Source organism: Dermochelys coriacea, chromosome 14 (assembly GCF_009764565.3).
Source record: "Dermochelys coriacea isolate rDerCor1 chromosome 14, rDerCor1.pri.v4, whole genome shotgun sequence".
Classification (NCBI taxonomy): Eukaryota; Metazoa; Chordata; order Testudines; family Dermochelyidae; genus Dermochelys; species Dermochelys coriacea.
In genome coordinates this window covers 34,649,404-34,674,328 of record NC_050081.1, presented here as the reverse complement: position 1 = coordinate 34,674,328, position 24,925 = coordinate 34,649,404, and the positions used below count along the sequence as shown (strand labels likewise).

The 24,925-nt window shown below is 49.2% G+C and overlaps 9 protein-coding genes across 15 annotated transcripts in view; 4 read left to right on the top strand and 5 right to left on the bottom strand.

The window, feature by feature from the left end:
- LOC119843336 (butyrophilin subfamily 1 member A1-like) overlaps positions 1 to 24,925 on the bottom strand; it is a 1,931,986-nt gene that overhangs the window by 442,137 nt on the left and 1,464,924 nt on the right. The gene's annotated exons all lie outside the window — the stretch shown is intronic.
- LOC119843287 (zinc finger protein 850-like) overlaps positions 1 to 24,925 on the top strand; it is a 1,467,609-nt gene that overhangs the window by 568,503 nt on the left and 874,181 nt on the right. The gene's annotated exons all lie outside the window — the stretch shown is intronic.
- LOC119843274 (zinc finger protein 850-like) overlaps positions 1 to 24,925 on the bottom strand; it is a 1,382,451-nt gene that overhangs the window by 781,139 nt on the left and 576,387 nt on the right. Inside the window, exon 8 of the mRNA XM_043496623.1 lies at positions 7,706 to 8,112. Within this exon, the coding sequence (XP_043352558.1) occupies positions 7,706 to 8,112 (407 nt within the window). The remainder of the gene's footprint in view (positions 1 to 7,705; positions 8,113 to 24,925) is intronic.
- LOC119843356 (zinc finger protein RFP-like) overlaps positions 1 to 24,925 on the top strand; it is a 1,128,717-nt gene that overhangs the window by 544,601 nt on the left and 559,191 nt on the right. The gene's annotated exons all lie outside the window — the stretch shown is intronic.
- The window catches only part of LOC119843308 (butyrophilin subfamily 1 member A1-like), a 910,188-nt gene that overhangs the window by 344,834 nt on the left and 540,429 nt on the right, over positions 1 to 24,925 (top strand). The window lies entirely within an intron of this gene.
- LOC119843334 (E3 ubiquitin-protein ligase TRIM39-like) overlaps positions 1 to 24,925 on the top strand; it is a 707,078-nt gene that overhangs the window by 241,661 nt on the left and 440,492 nt on the right.
- The window catches only part of LOC119843309 (butyrophilin subfamily 1 member A1-like), an 845,206-nt gene that overhangs the window by 435,629 nt on the left and 384,652 nt on the right, over positions 1 to 24,925 (bottom strand). The gene's annotated exons all lie outside the window — the stretch shown is intronic.
- The window catches only part of LOC119843327 (E3 ubiquitin-protein ligase TRIM11-like), a 790,215-nt gene that overhangs the window by 469,796 nt on the left and 295,494 nt on the right, over positions 1 to 24,925 (bottom strand).
- On the bottom strand, positions 9,321 to 16,739 carry LOC119843293 (zinc finger protein 621-like). The gene is made up of 6 exons (XM_043497160.1): positions 16,056 to 16,739; positions 15,124 to 15,885; positions 10,677 to 10,764; positions 10,046 to 10,172; positions 9,751 to 9,864; positions 9,321 to 9,459 (listed from the first exon to the last, which is right to left on the bottom strand). The coding sequence occupies exons 3-6, from the start codon at positions 10,731 to 10,733 to the stop codon at positions 9,452 to 9,454; spliced, it is 306 nt and encodes a 101-aa protein (XP_043353095.1). The 5' UTR covers positions 10,734 to 10,764; positions 15,124 to 15,885; positions 16,056 to 16,739; the 3' UTR covers positions 9,321 to 9,451.

Here is a 24,925-nt window from a genome sequence, read left to right as displayed (position 1 = left end):
TCCAATGGTCTGATTCTCCCCTTACAACAACTTCACACTGGTGTAGACAAGTCACGTGACTCCAGTGGGATTACTCCTGTTTAGCACCAGGGGAGGGAGAGAAGCATGAGCCCAGGAGCCCAATCAGACTGTTCCTGATTTGTACTGGGGTCAGGGAGAGGGGCACAATTTTTCAGTGAGTTTTATCTCTACAGGAAGTTTGAGGAGCCTGTGACAGGGTAGGGGTGGGGTTGCCTGGGTGACCACACTGTGTATTTCCATCCCAGACCACATCTGCATTGCTTTAATCTTTCACCTTACCTCTGCAGTCGGCAGCCATTTCATGCAAAACAACGGAGACTGGGAGTGGGAGAAACTAAATTCGACTTTATTATTCCAAAGGACAAGCAAAAGGCCGACTCCTCTCTCAATCCCCAGTGCAGCCCATTGCTCCACCCAACTCCCCCAAGCACCAGCAACAGAGCAACAGCTACACATTGGGAGAAACATGCCGAGAAGCCGTAAGAGGCTCTGGGAGCCCGTCACAAAAACAAACACCCCAAGAGCAGGGAACCCAAAGAGCTCAGGTTAGAGGGATGCAGGTTGGGGTGAGTGGGGCAGAGACAATCACTATAGTCCCCACACAGGACTCAGCTGTAGGTGGGGAGAGGGTGACCAGATGGGCTGTCAGGCTCCCCATCTCCCTCTGGCCTCCACAATAGGGATCAGCCTGGCTTGAAAGCTGCCCAGGTCCTCTGACATCCCTGGCCTCCTTCTCACCTCTGCCCAGCCTCATCCTCTCAGCAATCAGGAGATGCTGCCTCCCCCCCCCCCCCCCACAACATTCCTCTTGGGCGGGATTCAGAGCATTTTACAATTCAGGCACCACTTGACCGGACTCTCGCAGGAGAATCCCTGTCTCTCTCTGGCTCTGATGCAGTGAGTTCACACTTCTCAGCCTCAGCTGCCTGGCTCTCAGCAGCAAACCCAGCAGTTTCCCAGCTCCATTTCCCCCGCCCCGCCCCAGATCCTCCAATCTCCCACCTCTACCCCTCCTGACTATGTCCCACATCACTGCAGGGATCAGGTGGTAACTTCCTTCCCCATTTCAGTGTCTGCCTCTGGGAGTGTGAATCTAGCTCGCACCATCAGTGTTGGTGCTGAGGGATATTCATAATTGTCATTGTTCAAAGAAAAAAATCAGTTGACAAGGGGTAGAAAAAGGTTAAAATTGAATTGAAAAGGAGTATTCTTGCAAATCAACATTTGTTTCATGAAGCCCTTAATAAATCTGAGCTACATGCTGGCAGACTAATCTAATAGCCAAGTACGTGACCAAACAGCCTTCGGGAACAGAGAAAAAGCCACCACACAGGGTGGGCGATAAAACATTTTCACACTCATAATGTGAAATCCCAGAGAAGCTGAAGACTCAAAATCCAGAAAATGAGTGAATCCATTTTATTCTAAAGGAACTAGACCTGCTTTACTTCTCGCCTCATTATTTCGTCGTGTTACTTACAAAAGTTTTAGCATCATCATAATAAACCAAAAACTCACAAACCAGCTTCCCATCTACAAATGATCTGGACTAGCCTAGACAAAAACTGAAAGCAATTATACCAAGAGATGCAAACAGGGCTATAAGATCAGAAAGGTCAAAATGTGCCTTCAGCTTCATTTGGATTCCCTTCCTGGTTTCAGAGTAGCAGCCATGTTAGTCTGTATTCGCAAAAAGAAAAGGAGTATTTGTGGCACCTTAGAGACTAACAAATTTATTTGAGCATAAGCTTTCGTGAGTTACAGCTCACTTCATCGGATGCATTTGGTGGAAAATACAGTGGGGAGATTTATAAACACACTCAGAGAACATGAAACAATGGGTTTTATCATACACACTGTAAGGAGAGGTTTCAGAGTAGCAGCCGTGTTAGTCTGTATTCGCAAAAAGAAAAGGAGTACTTGTGGCACCTTAGAGACTAACAAATTTATTAGAGCATAAGCTTTCGTGAGCTACAGCTCACTTCATTGGATGCATTTGTCAGACTATGCTGACAGCTTGTGCCACACAGTCTCAAAGAAACTGCGGAACCACCTGATCAACATCGTCTACAGCAAACAGGGAAAGATTAAGAATGAGCTCTCAAAACTGGATACTCTCATAAAGAACCAACCTTCCACACAAACTTCCTCGTGGCTGGACTTTACAAAAACTAGACAGCCATTTACAAAACACACTTTGCTTCTCTACAAAAGAAAAAGGACACTAAGCTATCTAAACTACTATATGCCACAAGGGGCCACAACACTGGTTCCCGTAACCCACCCAGCAATATTGTTAATCTATCCAACTATACTCTTAGCCCAGCAGAAGAATCTGTCCTATCTCGGGGCCTCTCCTTTTGCCCCTCCACCCCCACGAACATGATACAGTTCTGTGGTGACCTAGAATCCTATTTTCGACGTCTCAGACTCAAGGAATATTTCCAACACACCTCTGACCAACATATTAACCCACAGAGACCTTCCTGCCAACACTACAAAAAGAAGGATTCTGGGTGGACTCCTCCTGAAGGTCGAAACAGCAGCCTGGATTTCTACATAGAGTGCTTCCGCCGACGTGCACGAGCTGAAATTGTGGAAAAGCAGCATCGCTTACCCCATAACCTCAGCCATGCAGAACACAGTGCCATCCACAGCCTCAGAAACAACTCTGACATCATAATCAAAAAGGCTGACAAAGGAGGTACTGTCGTCATCATGAATAGGTCGGAGTATGGACAAGAGGCTACTAGGCAGCTCTCCAACACCACTTTCTACAAGCCATTACCCTCTGATCCCACTGAGAGTTACCAAAAGAAACTACAGCATTTGCTCAAGAAACTCCCTGAAAAAGCACAAGAACAAATCCGCACAGACACACCCCTGGAGCCCCGACCTGGGGTATTCTATCTGCTACCCAAGATCCATAAACCTGGAAATCCTGGACGCCCCATCATCTCAGGCATTGGCACCCTGACAGCAGGATTGTCTGGCTATGTAGACTCCCTCCTCAGGACCTTCGTTACCAGCACTCCCAGCTATCTTCAAGACACCACTGACTTCCTGAGGAAACTACAGTCCATTGGTGATCTTCCTAAAAACACCATCCTGGCCACTATGGATGTAGAAGCCTCTACACCAACATTCCACACAAAGATGGACTACAAGCCGTCAGGAACAGTATCCCCGATACTGTCATGGCTAACCAGGTGGCTGAACTTTGTGACTTTGTCCTGACCCATAACTATTTCACATTTGGTGACAATGTATACCTTCAAGTCAGCGGCACTGCGATGGGTACCCGCATGGCCCCACAGTATGCCAACATTTTTATGGCTGACTTAGAACAACGCTTCCTCAGCTCTCGTCCCCTAATGCCCCTACTCTACTTGCGCTACATTGATGACGTCTTCATCATCTGGACCCATGGAAAAGAAGCTCTTGAGGAATTCCACCATGATTTCAACAATTTCCATCCCACCATCAACCTCAGCCTGGACCAGTCCACACAAGAGATCCACTTCCTGGACACTACGGTGCTAATAAGCGATGGTCACATAAACACCACCCTATATCGGAAACCTACTGACCGCTATTCCTACCTACATGCCTCTAGCTTTCATCCAGATCATACCACTCGATCCATTGTCTACAGCCAAGCGCTACGATATAACCGCATTTGCTCCAACCCCTCAGACAGAGACAAATACCTACAAGATCTCTATCATGCATTCCTACAACTACAATACCCACCTGCTGAAGTGAAGAAACAGATTGACAGAGCCAGAAGAGTACCCAGAAGTCACCTACTACAGGACAGGCCCAACAAAGAAAACAACAGAACGCCACTAGCCATCACCTTCAGCCCCCAACTAAAACCTCTCCAACGCATCATCAAGGATCTACAACCTATCCTGAAGGACGACCCATCACTCTCACAGATCTTGGGAGACAGACCAGTCCTTGCTTACAGACAGCCCCCCAATCTGAAGCAAATACTCACCAGCAACCACACACTACACAACAGAACCACTAACCCAGGAACCTATCCTTGCAACAAAGCCCGTTGCCAACTCTGTCCACATATCTATTCAGGGGATACCATCATAGGGCCTAATCACATCAGCCACACTATCAGAGGCTTGTTCACCTGCGCATCTACCAATGTGATATATGCCATCATGTGCCAACAATGCCCCTCTGCCATGTACATTGGCCAAACTGGACAGTCTCTATGTAAAAGAATGAATGGACACAAATCAGACGTCAAGAATTATAACATTCAAAAAACAGTTGGAGAACACTTCAATCTCTCTGGTCACTCGATCACAGACCTAAGAGTGGCTATACTTCAACAAAAAAGCTTCAAAAACAGACTCCAACGAGAGACTGCTGAATTGGAATTAATTTGCAAACTGGATACAATTAATTTAGGCTTGAATAGAGACTGGGAATGGATGAGTCATTACACAAAGTAAAACTATTTCCCCATGGTATTTCTCCCTCCCACCCCACCCCCCACTGTTCCTCTGATATTCTTGTTAACTGCTGGAATTAGCCTACCTTGCTTGTCACCATGAAAGGTTTTCCTCCTTTCCCCCCCCCTGCTGCTGGTGATGGCTTATCTTAAGTGATCGCTCTCCTTCTCCTTACAGTGTGTATGATAAACCCATTGTTTCATGTTCTCTGTGTGTGTATATCAATCTCCCCCCTGTTTTTTCCACCAAATGCATCCGATGAAGTGAGCTGTAGCTTACGAAACCTTATGCTCTAATAAATTTGTTAGTCTCTAAGGTGCCACAAGTACTCCTTTTCTTTTTACTGTAAGGAGAGTGACCACTTAAGATGAGCCATCACCAGCAGCGGGGGGGGGGCAGGGGGGAGGAGGAAAACCTTTCATGGTGACAAGCAAGGTAGGCCATTTCCAGCAGTTAACAAGAACATCTGAGGAACAGTGGGGGGTGGGGTGGAGGGGAGAAATAACATGGGGAAATAGTTTTACTTTGTGTAATGACTCATCCATTCCCAGTCTCTATTCAAGCCTAAGTTAATTGTATCCAGTTTGCAAATTAATTCTCCTTACAGTGTGTAAATCTCCCCACTGTATTTTCCACCAAATGCATCCGATGAAGTGAGCTGTAGCTCACGAAAGCTTATGCTCAAATAAATTTGTTAGTCTCTAAGGTGCCACAAATACTCATTCCTGGTTTGTGACACTTCCTTCTCCAGAGCTCAGGGCTCTGACTTAGGATCAGGGACATCAGAACTGTGATTCCTAAGCATGGAGAGCCAGGGACACAGCGGAAAGTGACATCTTGGGAGGTGCAGGGGTAGATCTCTCCATGCTGGGACAGAGGCTGCTGTGTGGAGGGTGACGGTGCTGGGGGAAGGAGGGAATCCCTTGGACTCACCCCATCGCCCTGAAATAGCACAGAGGCTAAAACACCAATTTTACTGTCCCGGTTCCCACTTTTTTAACATCTGTTTAATTCTGGCCCATAAGGGAGAAAATGTACAAACACTAAATGCTTTTCAGCACGGCCTAGAGTAATGTGAGATTATCTGGGAATGAGACAATCCAGGCCCAAAAGGGGGAACTCAGGAACTAACAATCACTCTGATCATGGAGGGGATCAGAACAGGTCAGATGCTTAGGGTGAGTTCGTCACACTCTCGGAGTGGTTCACAACTAGGAGTGCCAACATCCGGGCAGCCTGGCAAAAAACCAGGCAGACACCTCAAGCTGGTGTTGCATTCTGTAATTAGATTTCACCAGGCCAGTAACATATGTGAACTCCTGGATCACTATCCCAGTCTTACCCTAAACTCACAGACAGTCCCCTTTGACTCTCCAGTTTGTCTTGCCACCCAGACAAATTGGACTTTGTGATAAAAGGTCACTTAAATAAAAAATCATGTCACATCACATTGCTTCCAGTCACAGGAGACCAGTCACTTACCCCAGAGTAATTGATACCCTAGATCTTACAACGCTGGCAGCCAATTCTGTAGTAAACCAATTAAAGGTTCATTAGCTAAGAAAAGGAAGTGAGAGGTTAAAGCCGGTAAAATGTATGCACAGGTGAGTCAGTTTGTAATTCCAAAGGGTGGCAGTGATATAATAAACTGACAGGTTTCAGAGTAGCAGCCGTGTTAATCTGTATTCGCAATAAGAAAAGGAGGACTTGTGGCACCTTAGCGACTAACAAATTTATTTGAGCATAAGCTTTCCTGAGCTTTTCATTCAAAAGGCCCCGCCCCCGCTCTCCTGCTGGTAATAGCTCACCTTAAGTGATCACTCTGGTTACAGTGTGTACGGTAACACCCATTGTTTCATGTTCTCTGTGTATATAAATCTCCCCACTGTATTTTCCACTGAATGCATACAAAGAAGGGAGCCTGATTACGGAAAATCTTGTTCATCATATAAAAAGTTCTACCAATTCCAATGGATCAGACACATTACCCACCAAGTTCATAAATATTTCATTTCCTTCCGAAATACATGCTGAAAGCCAATTCCTATAAACTAAACTAAGATTTATTAAAAGAAGAAAAGAGAGAGAATACTGGTTAAAAGATCATTATACACACAGACATGAATAGAGTCCTTAGGGCAGTTTCACTGCAGAGATGGTGCTTTAGAATTGAAAAGAGTCCTTTTCAGAATCATTTTATCAGGTTAGAGTCCAATGTCCAAATGTTCAATATCAGGGGAGTCCAGCTGGATGGGAGATCTCAGTCTTATGACTTAAACTTGCCCCTGAATAAAGTTTAAGAAGATCTGAGATAAAAGGATCAGGTCCCAAGAATTTTTTGAGAGATTTTTGCAGCCTCTCATGAGCAGGCAGTCCTTGGGTGAACAATAGGCTTTTGCAGTAAGTTTCTATTTCGTAAACATCACAGGTAATTAATTACAAGGATTAACATAAGGTAATTATCCATAAAGCAGTTCAGTTAACCAGACAGTTAACCAGAAATTTTAAAGAGACATACAGACAATGACATTATTACACCCAAGTTTCATCTAAATGTTAATATTCCCTTTTGATCTCTGACTTAACAGAATACAGCCCTAGACAAAAAGAAAAGGAGTACTTGTGGCACCTTAGAGACTAACAAATTTATTAGAGCATAAGCTTTCGTGAGCTACAGCTCACTTCATCGGATGCATTTGGTGGAAAAAACAGCCCTAGACAGGAACCGTTTGTTTACATTGTTAACTTCTAACAAGATAAAGGTAAACATAGGTAAACTATGGTAACATCTAACAATATAAAGGTTTCAGAGTAGCAGCTGTGTTAGTCTGTATCCGCAAAAAGAAAAGGAGTACTTGTGGCACCTTAGAGACTAACAAATTTATTTGAGCATAAGCTTTCGTGAGCTACAGCTCACTTCATCGTATGACAATATAAAGGTAAACATAGATAAACAAAGGTAAACTACTACAGTTACCATCTTCTTCCAGATCTTTAACAATCAAAGTTTACATTTCAAAGTTCTACTCTATGTAATGTTGAATGGCCCTAATTACCATTTACACACTTTTCAAACATGTCTCTAAAAGTTGAATCTGGGTCAATTTTTCTGCAAGTTTCTTAACCCTTTCTGGCCATCTGTCACAGAAGTTTAGATCCTGTGTGGATTCTCCTATGTTTCATGAGGTGTGATCTCTGTGTGAAACTTTTCCCACAGTCCAAACACTTATGGGGTCTCTCTCCTGTGTGGATTGCCTGATGTGTAACAAGGGCTGATCTGTTTGTGAAACTTTTTCCACAATCCAAGCAATTATGGGGTCTCTCTCCTGTGTGGATCCTCTGATGTGTTATAAGATATGATCTCTGTGTGAAACTTTTCCCACAATCTAAGCACTTATGGGGTCTCTCTCCTGTGTGGATTGCCTGATGTTTAATAAGGTCTGACCTCCATATGAAACTCTTTCCACAGTTCAAGCATTTATGGGGTCTCCCTCCTGTGTGGACTGCCCGATGTTTAAAAAGGTCTGACCTCCATACAAAATGTTTTACACAGTCTAAGCACTTATGAGGGCTCTCTCCTGTGTGGATTGCCTGATGATTAACAAGGGCTGATGTATTTCTGAAACTTTTCCCACAGTCCAAGCACTTATGGGGTCTGTATCCTGTGTGGATTACCTGATGTTTAACAAGGTCTGACCTCTGTATGAAACTTTTCCCACAGTCTAAGCACTTATGGGGTCTCTCTCCTTTGTGTATTGCCTGATGTTTAACAAGGTCTGACCTCTGTATGAAACTTTTCCCACAGTCCAAGCACTTATAGGGTCTCTCTCCTGTGTGGATTGCCTGATGTTTAACAAGGTCTGACTTCGATATGAAACTTTTTCCACAGTCTAAGCACTTATGAGGTCTCTCTCCTGTGTGGATTGCCTGATGCTTAAAAAGGGCTGATCTGTCTCTGAAACTTTTTCCACAGTCTAAGCACTTAAGGGGTCTCTCTCCTGTATGGACTGCCTGATGTTTAACAAGGTCTGACCTCTGTATGAAACTTTTCTCACAGTCCAAGCACTTATGGGGTCTCTCTCCTGTGTGGATAGCCAGATGTTTAACAAGGTCTGACCTACGTATAAAGCTTTTCTCACAGTCCAAGCACTTATGGGGTCTCACTCCTGTGTGGACTGCCTGATGTTTAACAAGGTCTGACCTCCATATGAAACTTTTTCCACAGTCCAAACACTTATGGGGTCTCTCTCCTGTGTGGGTTGCCTGATGCTGAACAAGGGCTGATCTCCATGTGAAACTTTTCCCACAGTGCAGGCACTTATGGGGTCTTTCTCCTGTGTGAATTGCCTGATGTTTAACAAGGTCTGACCTCTGTATGAAACTTTTTCCACAGTCTAAGCATTTATGGGGTCTCTCTCGTGTTTGATTTATCTGGTGTGTAATTAGTGCTAACTTGCAATTCAAACATTTCCCGCACTCAAGGGATTGATAGGGTTTCTCTCCTGTGTGGCTTCTCCCATGGTTATTGAGGTCTGCGCCATTACTGAAGCTTTCTCCACAGTCCAAGCATTGAAGGGGTTTCTGTTCAGTATGGATTGTCTGATGTGTCACATGGTGTGATCTCAGAATGAATCCTTTCCCACATTTGAGGCACTGATAGGGTTTTTCTTCCTGGGGATTTGTCTGCTGGGCTGTGGGATCCCTGGCTCCTTCCCAACATTTAATGGATTCATCCACTTTCTTCTTTGGGTAGTTTCCCAGCAGCCACTCTGACATGTGCCAATATCCCCAGGCTTCTCCCTTTCCCAGGCACTGGGAAAAATTCCTTTCAGCTCTTCCCACAAACGTCCCCTGTGGTTGCACTTCCCCAGGAATGTGCTCATGATGATTCCCCTCCTTCTCCTCACTTCCTCGCTCATCACCTGCTGGGAGAGAGACAATCCAGACAGGAGTCATTGTGCTGGGGAGAAAAAGGAATAGCACTGAGGGAAAACCCAACACGCTAATGCTGTGAAGACTGAGCAATTGGATTCTGCCTCCAGATCCCCCCTAAAAACTCAGAAGGAAGGAAAGGTGGGAAGGAAACTCGTGCAGCTAACAGGATGGGTGGAGAGCCATGAGCGATATCTCCTGACTCCAGCCCTGCTCTGGGTGAGATGAGAAAGAACTCAGGGCTTCTACTCATACCACATTTTGGGGGATTCTCAACATTTTCCTTCATTAGCCAGATGGTTTCTATGTCAGTCCTCACCTGGGCGGGCACCTCTTGAGATCTCTCTTTCCTCCGAGGCCTGGAGATCGGGCACCCACGGCTCTTTCCCTCGTTCTAGCAGGGTGATCAGCTCAGGTTTGGGAATAGGAAACCCTGCGCAGGGGGTGAAATCATACCAGATCAGGGTGCATGGATGATTGAGAGTGTCTCACACAGCAGCTGTGGATTACAGAACCCATTCCCCTTCAATCTAACTGACCAGGGAAGAACCTGACCAGATTCAGCAATGCAGGCCCTACGTTTTCTAATAACTGAGGGGACGGGAATCCCTTACCCAGCGAGGTCACCATCTCATAGTTCTCTTGCATGACATCCTTGTAGAGGGCTCTCTGAGCAGGGTCCAGCAGAGCCCCCTGTCCCTGGGTGAAATATACAGCCACCTCCTCGAAGGTCACCAGCATCTGAAACAAGAGTCCCCCATTAAGCACCTGCTGCCCCAGCCACAATGCCGCTAGTCACAGGAAAGTAAGAAAGAAAAAATAAAATAATCTCGGAAGCTCTGGGAGGACCAGAGTAGCAGAATTCCTCTCCCATATTGCTCAGAGCAGCCAGAACCCTTCAGGACCTGGTGAGAAGGTGAGAGTTGCTTGTCCCCACCCAGCACATGGAGCAGGGCAGGATCTTCTCATTTACCACACACGTGCCAGCCACAGGTTGATACGGGAAGCAGAGCTCTGAGCTGGGCACAGGAACAGCTTCCCTTTGTATCTCATATCAGCCTCTGGCTAGTGGGTTCAGACTCCAGCACTGGGAGTCTGGAAAATTTTCCCAGCCCTGCCCAAGGGGGTTGTGTCCTGTTTGAGAAATGGGGGAATGCCCCCCATCAGTGGCCGTGCTTCATCCTGTGTCTTTCCTACGCCTCCCCCTCTACAACACGCCCCTGCAGCTCCCTGAAAATCCCCTACCTGAGCTGGCTCCATCACAGCCACTTCCCCTCCCTGTCCCCTGGAAGACGGGACCATCTGGAACGAAATCTAGATGTGATTCCTCTGCCTGTCAGGGTGAGAGCGGAGACGGGGAGGTTACAGAAGCGGCTCGACTCCATTTCACACCCCGATTCCCCCCAGGCTCCCTCTCTGCAGACACACGCTCTAGACTCTGCCATGCTGCCAGGTCAGGCCCCTCCCAGCAGAACTAAACCCACCGGGGACACTTTTAAACCCTCCCAGTAAGAGCATCTCTGCGCCAAATGCTAGAAAAAGAGCAAATCTAAAGAGCCACTTTTGGGGCTCCCCATGACATTATCGTGTAACCCCCTGTAGTTACCTCCCATCTCCCCTGGTAGTGCGGTGTTCAGCAGAATCAGCAAAAGGCTTTTCTTCTCTAAGGTCCTCGCCTTGTTCCCAGGAGAGTCAGTCTGCCCTGGGGGTGCAGAGAATGGATCCAGACAGGTCTGGAACCTGGGAACCTCCCTCCCCAATTCTTGCTCCTGCTGCCCCTTTCAGACTCTCCTTTCTCCCTTTTTATCTTCTTCCCTCGCCCTCGGAGAACTGGTGACTGCCCCATTGATGTGGGCCTTTGCTCTCATTAGGCAGATCAGCCACTGCCACTGCTAACAGGGGTTTGAACCTGGCTGTGTCCATGGGGGCATCAGCTCTGGGACTTGCAGACACACAGGAAGCCCCCTCCCCTTGTAGGCCAAACTCACAAGCAGGTCCTGGAAAGGGGCCCTTTGTGAAAAGTCACTTTCTTGCCCAACCTCAGCCCTGTCACCCAGGTGCCTCCATCATCTGCAGCTCTGGCTGAGAAGCTGGTGTCAGCAGAGCCAGGGGATGCCCCAGGGTCTGGTTCCAGTCACTGGAGAAAGTCCCCACCTAGGCTGGGCACAGAGGGGTTTTAATAGAGATCTCTCCTCTGCTCCGTAAGAAGCAGCATCTCAATCTGGAGTCCCTGGTCAAAATGGAGGAGGCAGCAGCTTGTGACCCAGGGAGCTCAACTCCAGAGCTCTAATAACATGAGCAGCGAGAGAGACACACACCAGCCTCCTCCTCTTCCTTAGCAAGAACTAGAGCCCTTTGGTGGCAGTAGATAAGGATGAGTCTCTCTGTCCTGCCCCTGCAGCCCCCAGGGACAGGCAGGCAGATGCTGATCTTTTTTACTAGGAGGGTGGTGAAGCACTGGAAGGGGTTACCTAGGGAGGTGGTGGAATCTCCGTCCTTAGAGGTTTTTAAGGTCAGGCTTGACAGAGCCTTGGCTGAGATGATTTAGTTTGGGATTGGCCCTGCTTTGAGGAGGGAATTAGACTAGATGACCCCCTGAGGTTCCTTCCAACCCAGATATTCTATGATCTCACTGGCCCATTCACACTCACCTCCTGCCAGAGCTAGCAGTGACTTGGGTCTGACAATGGGTCTGGCTGAGATCTGAATCCTGCATGGAAATCAGACCAGGGCCTCGAGCAGCCCCAAACACTCAGGAGACAGACTCCAACATCATGAGTGTGTCTTTTTTATTTTTAAATCAAATAATAAATTGGAAGCAGGGTGTGTGGACAGGGAGGAGGCTGCCTGTGGATATTTTCCTTGTCGCTTCTGATTCATATGGGGATAGTCTCCTCACCTACATGTTGTTTGACCATTTCCAGGAAAAAAATTGCCCAGTGGCTGCTGGGTGGGAAAGTCCTTCACCCTCTCCTACCCCATGGGGCAGGGGAGCTGCCCTTGTATCTCTCCCCACCCCTCTGCCTTCTCCCTGCCACAGCCAGTCTGCACTTCCTCTCACATTCTCCCTCCAGCCTCCCCTCCCCACATCCCCCCTTTCCCTCACAGTGCCCCCATCACATCTTCCCTCTGTTCCACTCTCATTCCCCTCAGCCCCATAATTCTCCTCCTACAGCCTGACTCCTCTCCATTGCCCCATCCTCCCTGCCCCCCATCCTGCCCCCTGCATTCCCATCACCCATCTCCTGTCACCTAACGCATCCCTGTTCCTCCCTCCTGTCCACACATCCCGGTGCACCTCTTTAGCCTCCTCCCCATGCAGCCCGGGTGTAAACGGGAGGCATGGCTCCCAGAGAGGGGAGAGGGGATGAATGTCTCTCTTACCTTCCCTCCAAGCGGTGCCCTCCCTGGGAGCAGGAGCTGAGGCCTGGGAAGGGGGGCCCTGGTTAGGCTGGGGTTACTGCACTGGGAGAGGCTCCTGGGGAGCAGCGGGAATGTTCCTGGCTTACAGTATAAACCTCTCCTGTCTGCAGCCAGGGAGTCCGCCGGGAATGGGGATTCCGCACAGCACTGACCAGTTACTGCAGTAACTGCAATTCACTTCCTGCTGCTGGGAATGAGGGACCCCACTGATTACTCCCACATCACTCCAGCTCCTTGTGGGCCCGAGCCATACACCCATACCCTTCCCCTCAGAGCTTCCACGTCCCCTGACAACAGCACTATGGGGGAATCATCCATAAAAGCCACCAAGGCAATGGGAGAAAAGAAAGGAGACATTCTGATCCCTGGAAGTGGGGAGAAGGGGCATGTCTGTGGAAACCCATGATTGTTCCAGAGAGTCCCCAATATCAACCGGGATTCAGGGGTGAAGGGGTCCTGGTCCTAAAGAGGCTGCCCAGAACATCAGGGGACACATTTCACGGTGACACTGACTCTGTGCACGATTCACTCTGGTAAGAGATTGGATCAGGCAGCAGTTTGTCAGAGACGGTCTCTGGTCTCCACACCGAGGCTCACTGGCTAGCAGCAACTCCTGAGGGAGTTTTGCACTATTGCACGCACGCATAATGAATGAGCCATGCATATTTTTTATTTTTTGGGAAGAAAAAGCTTCTGCAAAAATGTTGATGCAGTTCTGGCTTTTGCCCATCAGAGGGCGCTGTGGCACAAGAACAGCAGCAGCTCCCAGCAAAAATAACTTCTGCAGTTCCACCTTTTTCCCACCAGAGAGCATGGTGGTAATATAACACAGCAGCAGCTCCCAGCCAGCTTGGGAAGAGAAAGAGCCTGCTTTCTTCAAAGCGCCTGTCAGGCCCGGTCAGGAGACAGGGGTTATAGGGAAACAGACAGCGTGGCATGCTGGAAGGGGCCAGGGGGCAGACAGAGGCTCATAAGGGCTAGTGGGGGAGGAAAGAGTGGGGCAGGGGCTGAATGGAAGTGGAGGCAAAGGGCCTCAGAGGGGAGGGAGATCCAGGGCCAAATGGTGATGGGGGAGGGGGTGCAGAGCTACATAGGGACAGAGCGTGACTGAGTGGGGACACAGACACACATGGGGATGGGGAGAGAGTACAGGGACACCTAAGGACAGGGAAGTGCTGGATGGGGGCACAGAGCCACATGGGGATGGGGGAGGTGGTGTAGGGGCACATGGGGATTGGGGGAGTGGGTGTTTGAGTGGGGGTAGAGGGACACATGTGGATGGGGGTGCAAGGACACATGGCGGGAGCAGGAACAGATGGGGACAGGGGCAGATATGCCTGACTGAATGGAGAGGCTAGGGGTCAGCCAGGGTCTGCATAGGGGAAGCTCCCTAACAATCCCACCCTGCCTCCGAAAAAAACCTGTTCCATGCTTTACCCACCCGTACCCCCAAACTCTCCAAGTTCACACCCAGGCTCCTTTCCAGCAATTTACTTCCCTCTCGCTCTGCTCCTCCATTACCCCTGACTCCCCCAAGACTTTACATTGCTTCTGAGGGGCACGGGAAATACGGGTCTGTATGTAGTTTCAACGAATTATTACTCAGAGTTCTGCATTAATATGCCTAGTAAGGAATCTATTTGTCAAAAAACATTTCCTGAATCTTTTTGTTCTCTGTATTGTTACAGACATACCTGCAGACTGGTATTTTGAAATAAATTCCCAAAATAATTGAAACTCGTGTGATTATATTCTGTTATTTTGATGAATAAACTATGCAGAATTTTGTAGAATTTTAAAATATTGTGCACAGAATTTTTAATTTTTTGGTGCAGAATTCCTCCAGGAGTAACTAGTTCTGGGCCTAATATACTATGCTGTCTCCCCTAACTCAGACAACAAAGTTGTTACTTGTCAGCGCTTTGCAGCCAAGTTCCCTCTGGTGATTCACAGTGCCAGATTAACCTATCACCGGGCTCTAGAGAAAACCCCCTTATATCTGCCCCAGCCACAGTGCCACTTGTGGAGCTGTCCCTGCTAGGCCACTGGGGTTATTTGTAGGGCCGCATTAACCCATCACGGGGCTGTAGGCAAAACCTCTCACATCTACCGCACCGCCACGGCTTCCCACTGGTGTTACAGCACAAAATGGCAGCCAGCACAATTTCCTAGTGGTAGCCGTTACTGATATCTAGGTCCAGATGTCCCAGAGAATTTAGCAGGGCGCATGCTCAAAGGCAGAAACTAAAGTTCCCCAGGTAATATTTACCATGATAATATAGCTGCTGCTGAGGGAGCTTTGGCACCTCGGATGTTCATCAGGAGTTTTGTACGTCTCCGTGGAGCCTAAACTGAGATGTTGGCACCCAATCCCAGATTTATGTGTTTAGCCTGGGGTTTGGATGCCTATGTGCCATTGTGAATCCAGACTTCAGTCTCTGTAATGTGGACAGACGTAGTGGAAGCACCTGGGTTCATCGGATGTGAAGAACGTCAGGGTCTCCTTCCTTTTACAACGCTACAGTCAGTGTTGTCAGCAAACGCACCCCACACAGCAGCCACAAGTATGCTCTTGCACTGAGCAGCCCACTGATATCGCAGGGTGTGACAAAGTGGGAACGTTCTTAATGTTTTCTTGGAATACTGTGTGTGCCTCAGTTTCCCCAATGTGTTCCTCAAGCATCAGGGTGGTGGGACATGGGTGTGTGATCATTGCGGAGACCCCTAGAAGGCAGGGGTGACTGCAGACTGGCTGCTTGGGCACAGACAATAGCTGAACACTCTGTATTCTCAAAAGTGGTTTCCGGAACCCGTCCTCTGCAAGGAGCCAGGCAAAGATGTTGCAAAACAAAGAGAGAGGGGGATGCCAGGTGACCTGTTTGCCCAGGAAAGAGAGAAAGCACACAGGAGGGCAGCTGGGTGTGACTGAGGCTGGGCAGCTGGTTTGGGACTCAGCGGGGAGAGTCCAGGGCTCTGGCTCCCCCCCAAGACGAACTTTGCTGAATGATCCTGATTTCTGTGCTAACAAACTCTGTTCTATACTAACAAATTTATTTGAGCATAAGCTTTCGTGAGCTACAGCTCACTTCATCGGATGCATCATGAAAGCTTATGCTCAAATAAATTTGTTAGTCTCTAAGGTGCCACAAGTCCTCCTTTTCTTTTTGCAAATACAGACTCACACGGCTGCTACTCTGAAACCTGTTCTATGCTATGTTCCCAATGACTAACAAACCCTTCTGTTTTCCAAACTGGCTGAGAGTCACTGCTGACTGCAGAGCTGGGGTGCACGGCCCCTTTGAGGGGCATGTAAGTCTTCCCCAAGTGTCTCAACCAGATGCACTCCCTGTGGGGAGCTCACGGTGTGAACAGGGGTGCTGCACGCTCCAATGTCAGACCCAGGAGGTGCTTTAGCTGAGGAGGCTTCTTGCCCTGGTGAGAGCATGCCCCGAGGGGGGAGACACCACACTAGAGTCCTGCCTGGCTTCATTCAGAGCCGTCCCAGAGCACCGAGACTGGGACTCCATGACACAGGGCTGTCTTAAACACAGATCTCCTCTGCAAGCTCTGATTGCCTCAGCTATCAGGTGAATGAAGAGGGAGCAGCCTGCCGGGTGGCTTGTCTCCAAAACATCCTATACAGCTTTGGAAACAAATACAGAGCATGTCTTGTAACTACAGCCATAGCCTATTTCTGGATGCTTTTGCTGTTTTATGTGAGCTGAAAATACTTTTGCTATGTCTGTCAGGGTGCGTCCTAACACCTATCGCAGCCATAGACTCACCAAACCATCCTCATCTAAGACAGGGGTAACAGACAATGCTGTCTAAGGCTGGTCTACACCAGGGTGGGGGATAGCGGGGGATAGCGTAGCTGAAGTCGACGTATCTTAGATTGACTTAGAATCACTTACTTCACATCCTCGCGGCGCGGGATCGACGGCTGCCGCTCCCCCGTCGACACCACTTCCGCCTCTCGCCGCGGTGGAGTTCCGGAGTCGACGGCAGAGCGATCCCCGATAGATCGATCACTACCCACTGATCCGGCGGGTAGCGTAGACGTACCCTAAGTTACATTTTCCTGGCAGTGCCTAGTTAGTAAGAGATAAAATTTGTATAGCATGTGGTGAGCAAGCATCTAAAGGCTGAGATCAAAGAGGAATCTTTACATTTTAAAGCACCAAAACCGTGAATCAGGTGGTTCATTCTCATGGGACAAGAGTGCCCCCACTTCATCTAAGTTTCTTATAAAGAGGATCCCTGCACAGCAGGATCTACTATCACTATCCGGCCTTTATTCTCCTGCTCAGGACAGATGTCTTAACCTGCGCAGGGCAGGGATCACTTTACATTTCAATCTTAAAATTTCAATAAATGGGTTGTCAGGCCCAAACTGTGAAATATTATAATGATGTTTCTACATAGGGAAAGGCTCAGGAAAGGTGAGATAAGTGCCTCACTCCTTCTCTTTGGACTTGAAAAATCTAATGTGGGTTACACCTGGATGATACAAAACTTTTAAAATGTTCAAGACAGATCAAAGGCCTGATAATTATCAGAATTTGGGGGAAGGTCTCCTGCACTTGTCTGTGGTTACCCTGACTGCCACTGTCAAAATTAAGGTCACTTTAATTCTGAATGAGAGCGTCCACACAGGGCTTTACGGTGTTAGAATTTATGTGCATTAACTTCAGATCTTTAGTGTCTCTCACAGCACTGGCGCGCGACCACACTCACATTTCAAAGCGCTGCTGCGGGAGCGATCCCACGGCAGCGCTTTGAAGTTTTAAGTGTAGCCATGCCCTTAGTGTCAGACCATGCAGACAAGCCCTCAATAAGTAAAGGGAAGGGAATAAGGGAAATTGGGGGGAGGGGGTGGAATCCCCTGCTAATTCCTTTAGTTTTAAATGCTTCAACTGATTTTCCATGATGCCCTCACAAATGGGCGCAGATATTCAGACACAGCGCCTGGCAAAAGAGCAGGAGTAATAGCCACACAATCAGTGCCAGAGTTTTCAGCCCATCAACAATAATGGTTCAATTAACATCGGAGTCAGCAGTATAGTCTGTGTCTATAAGACAATGGGTGTTTATACCATGGGGTAACTAATCTGCATTAGCTATCCCACTGTGAAAACATAAAGGAGGTAAGACATTTTAGTTTCACCAAAAGGTAAACTAGGTGAGATCAGCACGGTTTCCTCCTGCCTCACCAATGCAAAGGAGAAACAGAAGAATTTGTTTTAATTTTTTTTTTACTTTGGCTGTGATCAGTACATGTGTCAGAATGAAGAACATTCCTGGAATGTATCACAACAAAAAATATAGCATCCATAGAAGGCTGTGAACTTAAAATAGGTCATTAGTATAAAAAATTCTGTAAAAAAATCAACATCAATGCATACAATAAATGATGTCATAGGAAAGTAAAATGTGCATTTCAGTGTGTGCAGAATGGGGGCTTACTTACAGAAAAATGGTTTTTAAATCAACTGTCAACTGCAAGTGGTGGTGGGGAATCACATGTTCTGGGAAGTGCAAAATGGCATCTGATGTTACAGGATTGTACAGCCATTCTAGGTATATGGACCCTTTGGAAGGGGTAGCAGTAAAGTGTGAAGGGAGGTCACCCTAAAGGCTCAGACTCAAAAAGATAAATAAAAAGAAAACAAAATGTTTTTTCTTTATTTAAATCTAGACTTTTGGGTGCATAATTCATGGGGTTTGAATTCCTGGACTTGTCAATCTATGCTTAGTAAAAAATACCATAGAAATTTCCTTTTTAGAAGCAATTTATACCAGACACTCTAAGGCCCCTAAGGACAGAATTTTAAAAGGATTTTGGCCACTAGTGGCATATTACAAAGTATCTAGGTGCCTTGAACCTTGAAAATTCTGGCCGTTAGTGAATATTAGGGAACCAAGTTCTTTACACAAATGGGACATGGGATAAAGCACTAGGGTGCTGGACAGAGAAACAAAGTAATTAGCTAAGGCAAGCCCCATCGGTGGATCAAAGCAAACTGGAGGAGTTTTGAGACCAGCCCATGAAATCAGTCAGCACTGAACTCAAATTACAATATTGCAATAGAAACAGGAAATGTTACAGTATCACTGTGAGATGTGACTGCTGCAGCTATAAGCAACTATTAATATTTTCCATGATTATTTGCCTTTAAAAATATGAATTCCATGGCACAATGATGTCCATCCGCACAACGTTAATGAAGTTTAGGATGAAGAGCTCAGAGTAATAAAAATACTATTTTTAAAGGTAAATAATTTACAGGAGTGAAACTCCATAGACTGGATTCCAAGAGGAGTCAAACGCAGGGGAATAGGCACAGTGGTTAAGGGCTTGGCTACACTTGCGAGTTACAGCATAATAAAGGAGACCCGGGCGCATTAGCTCACTCCCTGTCCACACTGGCAAGGCACGTAAAGCGCTCTGATTCTGCAGGTACAGCGCTGCTGGTACTCCACCTCGGCGAGTGGAATAACGTTTGCTGCACCCTGCTGGAGCGCCGCTGCGCCAGTGTGGACCAGGTGTTGCATTACTATGCTCTGATTAGCCTCCGGAAATGTCCCATAATCCCCGTAAGTCAAGTGGCCACTCTTGTCATTGTTTTTGAATCACTGTAGGAATGTGGATATGCCCTTTGAAAGCTCCATTTCTGACAGCCGGCTGCTTCTCTGCTCCGAGACAAAGCAACCATTACTGTGGAATGCTGTGAGAGAGAGAGAGGTGGGGGCGGAGGGGGTCTGCTGCTGTCTGAACTTACAAGACAGCATGCTGACTGACCTCAGCCCCCCCAAAACCCACTCTCTCTCCCCCCACATACACACAACACAGTCCCTGTCACACTCCAACCCCCCCCGGCCCCATTTGAAAAGCACGTTGCAGCCACTTGCGTGCTGGCATAGCAGCCCATAATGCACCGCTCCCAATGCCGCTGAAAGTGCCGCAAATGTGGCCACGCCAGCGCGCTTGGAGCTGTCAGTGTGGACAGACTGCGGCGCTTTTCCTGCTGCGCTCTCCGAGGGCTGGTTTAACCCAAAGCGCTCTACAGCTGCAAGTGTAGCCAAACCCTAAGACACACTGATGAAGCGCTGGGCGGCTTTAAGCAAACATAAACTGTGAACCAGATTCTTTTAAACACTAAAAATAAGTGTGACAATTATTGGAGGGGAGGCGGGGGTCTGCAAATATTTCCCTGGATCAAGCCTCCTTTAGCAGCTCAGTAACATCTTATACAGGGGGGAGAAGGGCCCTGCCCAGGCTCTGCGATGCACTGGGCCTTTAAGGACACGGCCCTGGGAAATGGGAGCTAAAATCCTAGGGAAGGGGGGCAGGAAAACGTCCCACTCCCTCCTCGTCTTCTTTTTTTTTTTGCAACCACTGCACCTGGCTCAGCCCATCTGGGGGAATTTTTATCCCCTCTGCCCCTCCTTATTGCTGGGTTTCCCGCTCCGCACCGCCTGGCAGGGCCTGTGCCCCGGCTCTCACCCCCCTCTGCCCCCCGGGTGCTGGCGGCAGCTTTCCTGGGCCCGGGGCAGGGAATCGCAGCCAGCTCCGCGGGGAGCAGCCTGGGGCCAAACCCTCCCCCTGCAGCCCGGGGGCGGGTCTCTCTTACCTTCCCTCCGAGCGGGGCCCCCCGGGGCAGGGGCCGGGCCGGGAAGGGGGCCCTGGCCGGGCTGGGGGCTCTGCCCTGGGGGAGGCTCCCGGGAAGCCGCGGGAAGGGCCCGGCTGGAGATTCCCCTCTCCCGGCTGCAGCCAGGGCTCCGGGCTCCCAGCACCAGCCGCCGGGGCTCGGGGATCTCGCCGGGAGCCAGAGTCGCCGCAGCGGCTGCGAGTCACTTCCTGCGGCCGGGCCTGAGCCCCGCGATCGCTCCCCCCAGAGCCGCCCCCCAGCCGCTCCTGGGTCCTAGCGATCAACCAATGGCCTGCAGCCCCCTGCCCCACAACCTGCCTCCTGGGGGTCCCACCTCCCCTGGGCTCGAGCAGCTTCTCCCCACATTAAGGGGGCAACGTGCATAGAAGCCACCCTGTTAGCGACGACAGAACGGATACATCCAGACCCCAGGGACGGGGGAGAACTGGCGTTTCTAATGGAAATTGGGGATTGTTCCAGAGAGTCCCCAGTATCCTCAAGCACGTGGGGGTGAGAGGTCCTGGTCCTAGACAGGCTGCCCAGAGCCCTAGCAGCAGGGGACACATTTCTCTGGGACACTGACTTTGTGTGACACCTCACCCTAGACACAGAAATGTCGTTTTTCCAGTGCTTAATTTGTGCCAGGGCTTCCCAGGGGTGAGCCCCAGACAGCACCTCTGGGCCTGACAGTTCATAGCCCCAGCACTTTGAATAGTGGGGGTGCTGAAGGTCAGTGCCTTTATCCCTGTCCCTTTATCCCTTTATTCCCCCCTCCCCCTTCCGAGCCTACAGCTGGGACCTGGGCCCTGGCGGGCCAGCAGATGGGGCGCAGGGTGCTGGCAGCGGAGCCCTGGCTAAAACCGGAGGGTGCTGCAGCACCCTCTGTACCACTAGTTCTCTTGCCTATGGCCCCAGCACCTCTGCACTAGGCAGTTCAGAGCCCCGGCACCTCTGGGCTTGCTGTATCAATTATGAATGTAAAAAAAAAAAAATCCCCCTGGGAGTTTCTGCCATAGGACTTGGAAGGATGATGAGAATGTATCTCAGGCAAACAGGCCCCTCAAGCTAAAGAGAGAGGGTGTGACCCCATCCGTTGCACCAGAGGGGGCAGGAACTAAACATTTTGCATTTTAGGAGACACACAGCTCTGGCAGGGGAGAAAGAAACAGGACCCTGCCCTGAAAACAGAGGGCCTGTCACCTGGCTCACAGCTTGAAATAGTCTTTTGTCTGGAGGTCACCCTCAGAAGAATCCTTTTCAAAGGTTCATTGGATTCTGGAAGAGATCGATCCAGCAGCTGTGTTTAAATGGAACTATTCAGTGACTCCGGGAGAAAAGTAACAAACTGTTGCACATTGACTCCTTAAAGGGAGAACAACCTTAACATTCCTCTGACTGTTCCAGGACAGGGCTGGACTTTACAGAACACCCCTTCCTGGGAACTTTTGGGGCTGGGCAGAGTCGGTGCTCTGAAACCTGGAAAGTGGGGAGGATCTTGGACCCCAGGCTCCAGCCCCTGCATCTGCTCTGTTAATGTTATCCCTACAACCCGAGCCCCTCTCCTTACCCCCCTCCCCAGCCAGAATCAGCTGACACCCACTCTGAGACTTGTTGCAGTGTCTTCTTTTGCTTGAGTTTTTGTTTTGTTTTATTTTTGCAATGTAGATAGACATACTCTGAATGAGGCAGGGTCCTGTATTAATGAGCACTGCAGCATGTGATCCTGTCATTAAAGATCATATAATAATGCACAGACACAAGGGGGCTGAATGAACAAGGCTCAGACATCCTTGATTCTGGCCCTGTCTCAGGCTGCTTCACTTTGCACCGTTCAGAACATGGTTTTACTGGAATATTTTGAGGGTAAAATGGATAGAAATCCCCTCCAGTTTTCCTGCTCTACCATAGAATTATTGAATAGGAAGATATTACATCCTCCAATCTTGCCCCTTTCTCTCCAATAATCAAATATTGAGGCACACATTTTCCCTTTTATTCACTTACTCAATTTTTCCTGCACTCCCCTCAGATGTTGATCACTTTCTCTTTGTTGAAGGATTACTAATATAATCTCTGCATAAAGATCACTTATTTTTCCTTTAAATACCCACTTGATACAAAACCTTTCAGATTTTTGCTTTTTTCCTTTCGACATAGCCAATTTGTGTAAATCTGCTCAGATTTTTCCTCATTATCAAATGCTGCTATAAATTCTCCTCGACATTCACAGATTATTTCTCTCTGGAATTACTGAATGATACAAGATTCCCTCAGTTTGGGAGGAAATTGACTGTCCTGAGTCATTCCCACAGCAGGGGGTTGGGGTTTAAACCCAACAAGGATCAACTTTCCCAGCGACATTTGAAAATGGAGATGTTTCCTCCCTGTTCAAGGAGCTGTGATGTTGATATGGGGATGTCCCATTCACAGCAGAGGGTAAGACTTTAACAGATCCCTCATTCGTAGCTCCAGCATTAAACAGAGGAGTGGGGTTTGGATGCAGTTAGCATGGCATCCTCCCATGGTAAAAACAAGCTGGATAGAATCTGTTGCCCTAGGGGGGAAATCCCTGCTTCACAGTCTTTTAGATGCCTTAAGGATGGTACTAACTGTGCTTTTGAGGGGAAAAGAGAATAAATGAGGTGAGACAGGTTGGAGCTCTGGCTGGAGTCCAATCCTGCTCCCTATAAGACAAAAGAAAACAATGATCCACAAAAGGGGAGAGAAAAGCTCAGTAAAAAGAAATCGCAGCCTCTGGTGCCGGGACTCAGTCTCCCTTGCAGCCTCACTGCAGGAGAAAGCTGGGCACGGCCTGCCGGCTGATCAGCCCCTCTGAGACATGGCAAACTTCTCTCTGCATTGGGCTGGCTAAGGCATTGCTTGGAGCTGCCTCTCTGCTCACAGGCTACTGGCACTGGTGCAAAATGTGGCGCTGTATTGGCTGGCTGAGCCAGATGTGCAGGAGAGAGAAGGCAAAAGGAGAGGGAGAGAGGATAAGAAATGGGGGGGGGGGGGATAATGCATGTGAGATTTCAGCTATGACATTCCCTCCCATCTCCACAATCTTTCAGCCTCTAGCCCCAGCGATTGCAATGGGACTGGGGTAGAATTAGGCCGGTGGTGAGCTACGGTCCCTGTATGCTGTGCGGCTGTGCAGCAGGCTATTTAGTGCCGCGCAGAGAACCCACCAGGACCTGGGGACCTGCCACGGCCGGGAGATGGGCACCCCTCTCCTGGCCCCATCCTAGTCCGGTCCCCAGCCTGCCATGGCCAGGGCCGCCGCCCAGCGCCAAGTATGCCGTGGTCCGGACCTGCTGCATCTGGGGTGCACCTACCCCATCCCAGCCCTGCCACAGCCACTCCAGCCTGGCCTGGCCCCGAACCTGAACCCGGGCGACCCAGCCCAGATCCAGCCGGAGCCGCGGTGCTATAACCCGGCCCGGACACAGCCGTGGTGGCGTGGCCTAGCCAAGCCCGAACCCAGGCAGCCTGGCCTGGAGCCAGCCGTACTGGCCTGGCCTGGACCCAGCCGCAGTTGGGGCACCCCTCCCTGAATCTAGCCCCTGCCCAGACCTGCAGGGGCCGGGTGATGGGAGCCTATCCTGCGGCCGCAGCCCCAGAGCTGCCGCAGCGGGGAGAGGCACCTTGCCCCCCCAGACCAGGTACTGCTGGGTAGAGACAGAGCTGGGGGGAGTCCTCTATCCCTGACGTAGCCCCGGAGAACTCTCCTGCATCCCAAACCCCTCATCCCTCGCCCCACCCCAGAGCCCGCACCCCCAGCCGGAGCCCTACACCCCATCCAACCCTCTGCCCCAGCCCAGAGTCCCTCATCCTTGGTCCCACCCCAGAGCCCCACACTCCCAGCTGGAGCGCTCACACCCCTGCACCCCAACCCTCTGCCTCAGCCCTGAGCCTCCTCCCACACTCTAAATCCCTCAGACCCACCCCCACCACATGAATTTTATTATGTGCACTGATATGAAGGTAATGTGTCACCCATCACCTCCATATAGGTGCACATAACAAACTTCATTCTGCACATGGGTGGGAAAAATTAGAGGGAACACTGGTCGTAAGGCTGAGAGAACAGGGGCTTTAGGAAACCCAGCTCAGTGATCACAATCGCTTTAGCACAATGGGTGAGTATATCTCCTGCAAATAGACCTAGAGGCCAATGGCCTGATTCTCCCCTCACAACAACTTCACGCTGGTGTAGACAGGTCACATGGCCCCAGTGGGATTACTCCTGATTAGTACCGGGGGAGGGAGAGGAGGATGAGCCCGGGAGGCCAATCAGACTGTTCCTGATTTGTATTGGGGTCAGGGAGGGAGGCACAATTTTTCAGTGAGTTTTCTCTTGTCGGGAAGTTTGAGGAGCTTGTGACAGGGCAGGGATGAAGTTGGCTGGGTGACCTCTCT

What these genes read in the sequence shown, in the direction of transcription:
- LOC119843293 (XM_043497160.1), bottom strand. Translation starts at nt 10,733, where the DNA reads ATGGTCCCGTCTTCCAGGGGACAGGGAGGGGAAGTGGCTGTGATGGAG. An exon ending in CTGTGATGGAGCCAGCTCAG is followed by an intron (nt 10,173 to 10,676) that starts GTAGGGGATTTT and finishes CTCTTGTTTCAG; the next exon opens with ATGCTGGTGACCTTCGAGGA. An exon ending in TGAGATGGTGACCTCGCTGG is followed by an intron (nt 9,865 to 10,045) that starts GTAAGGGATTCC and finishes CCCCCTGCGCAG; the next exon opens with GGTTTCCTATTCCCAAACCT.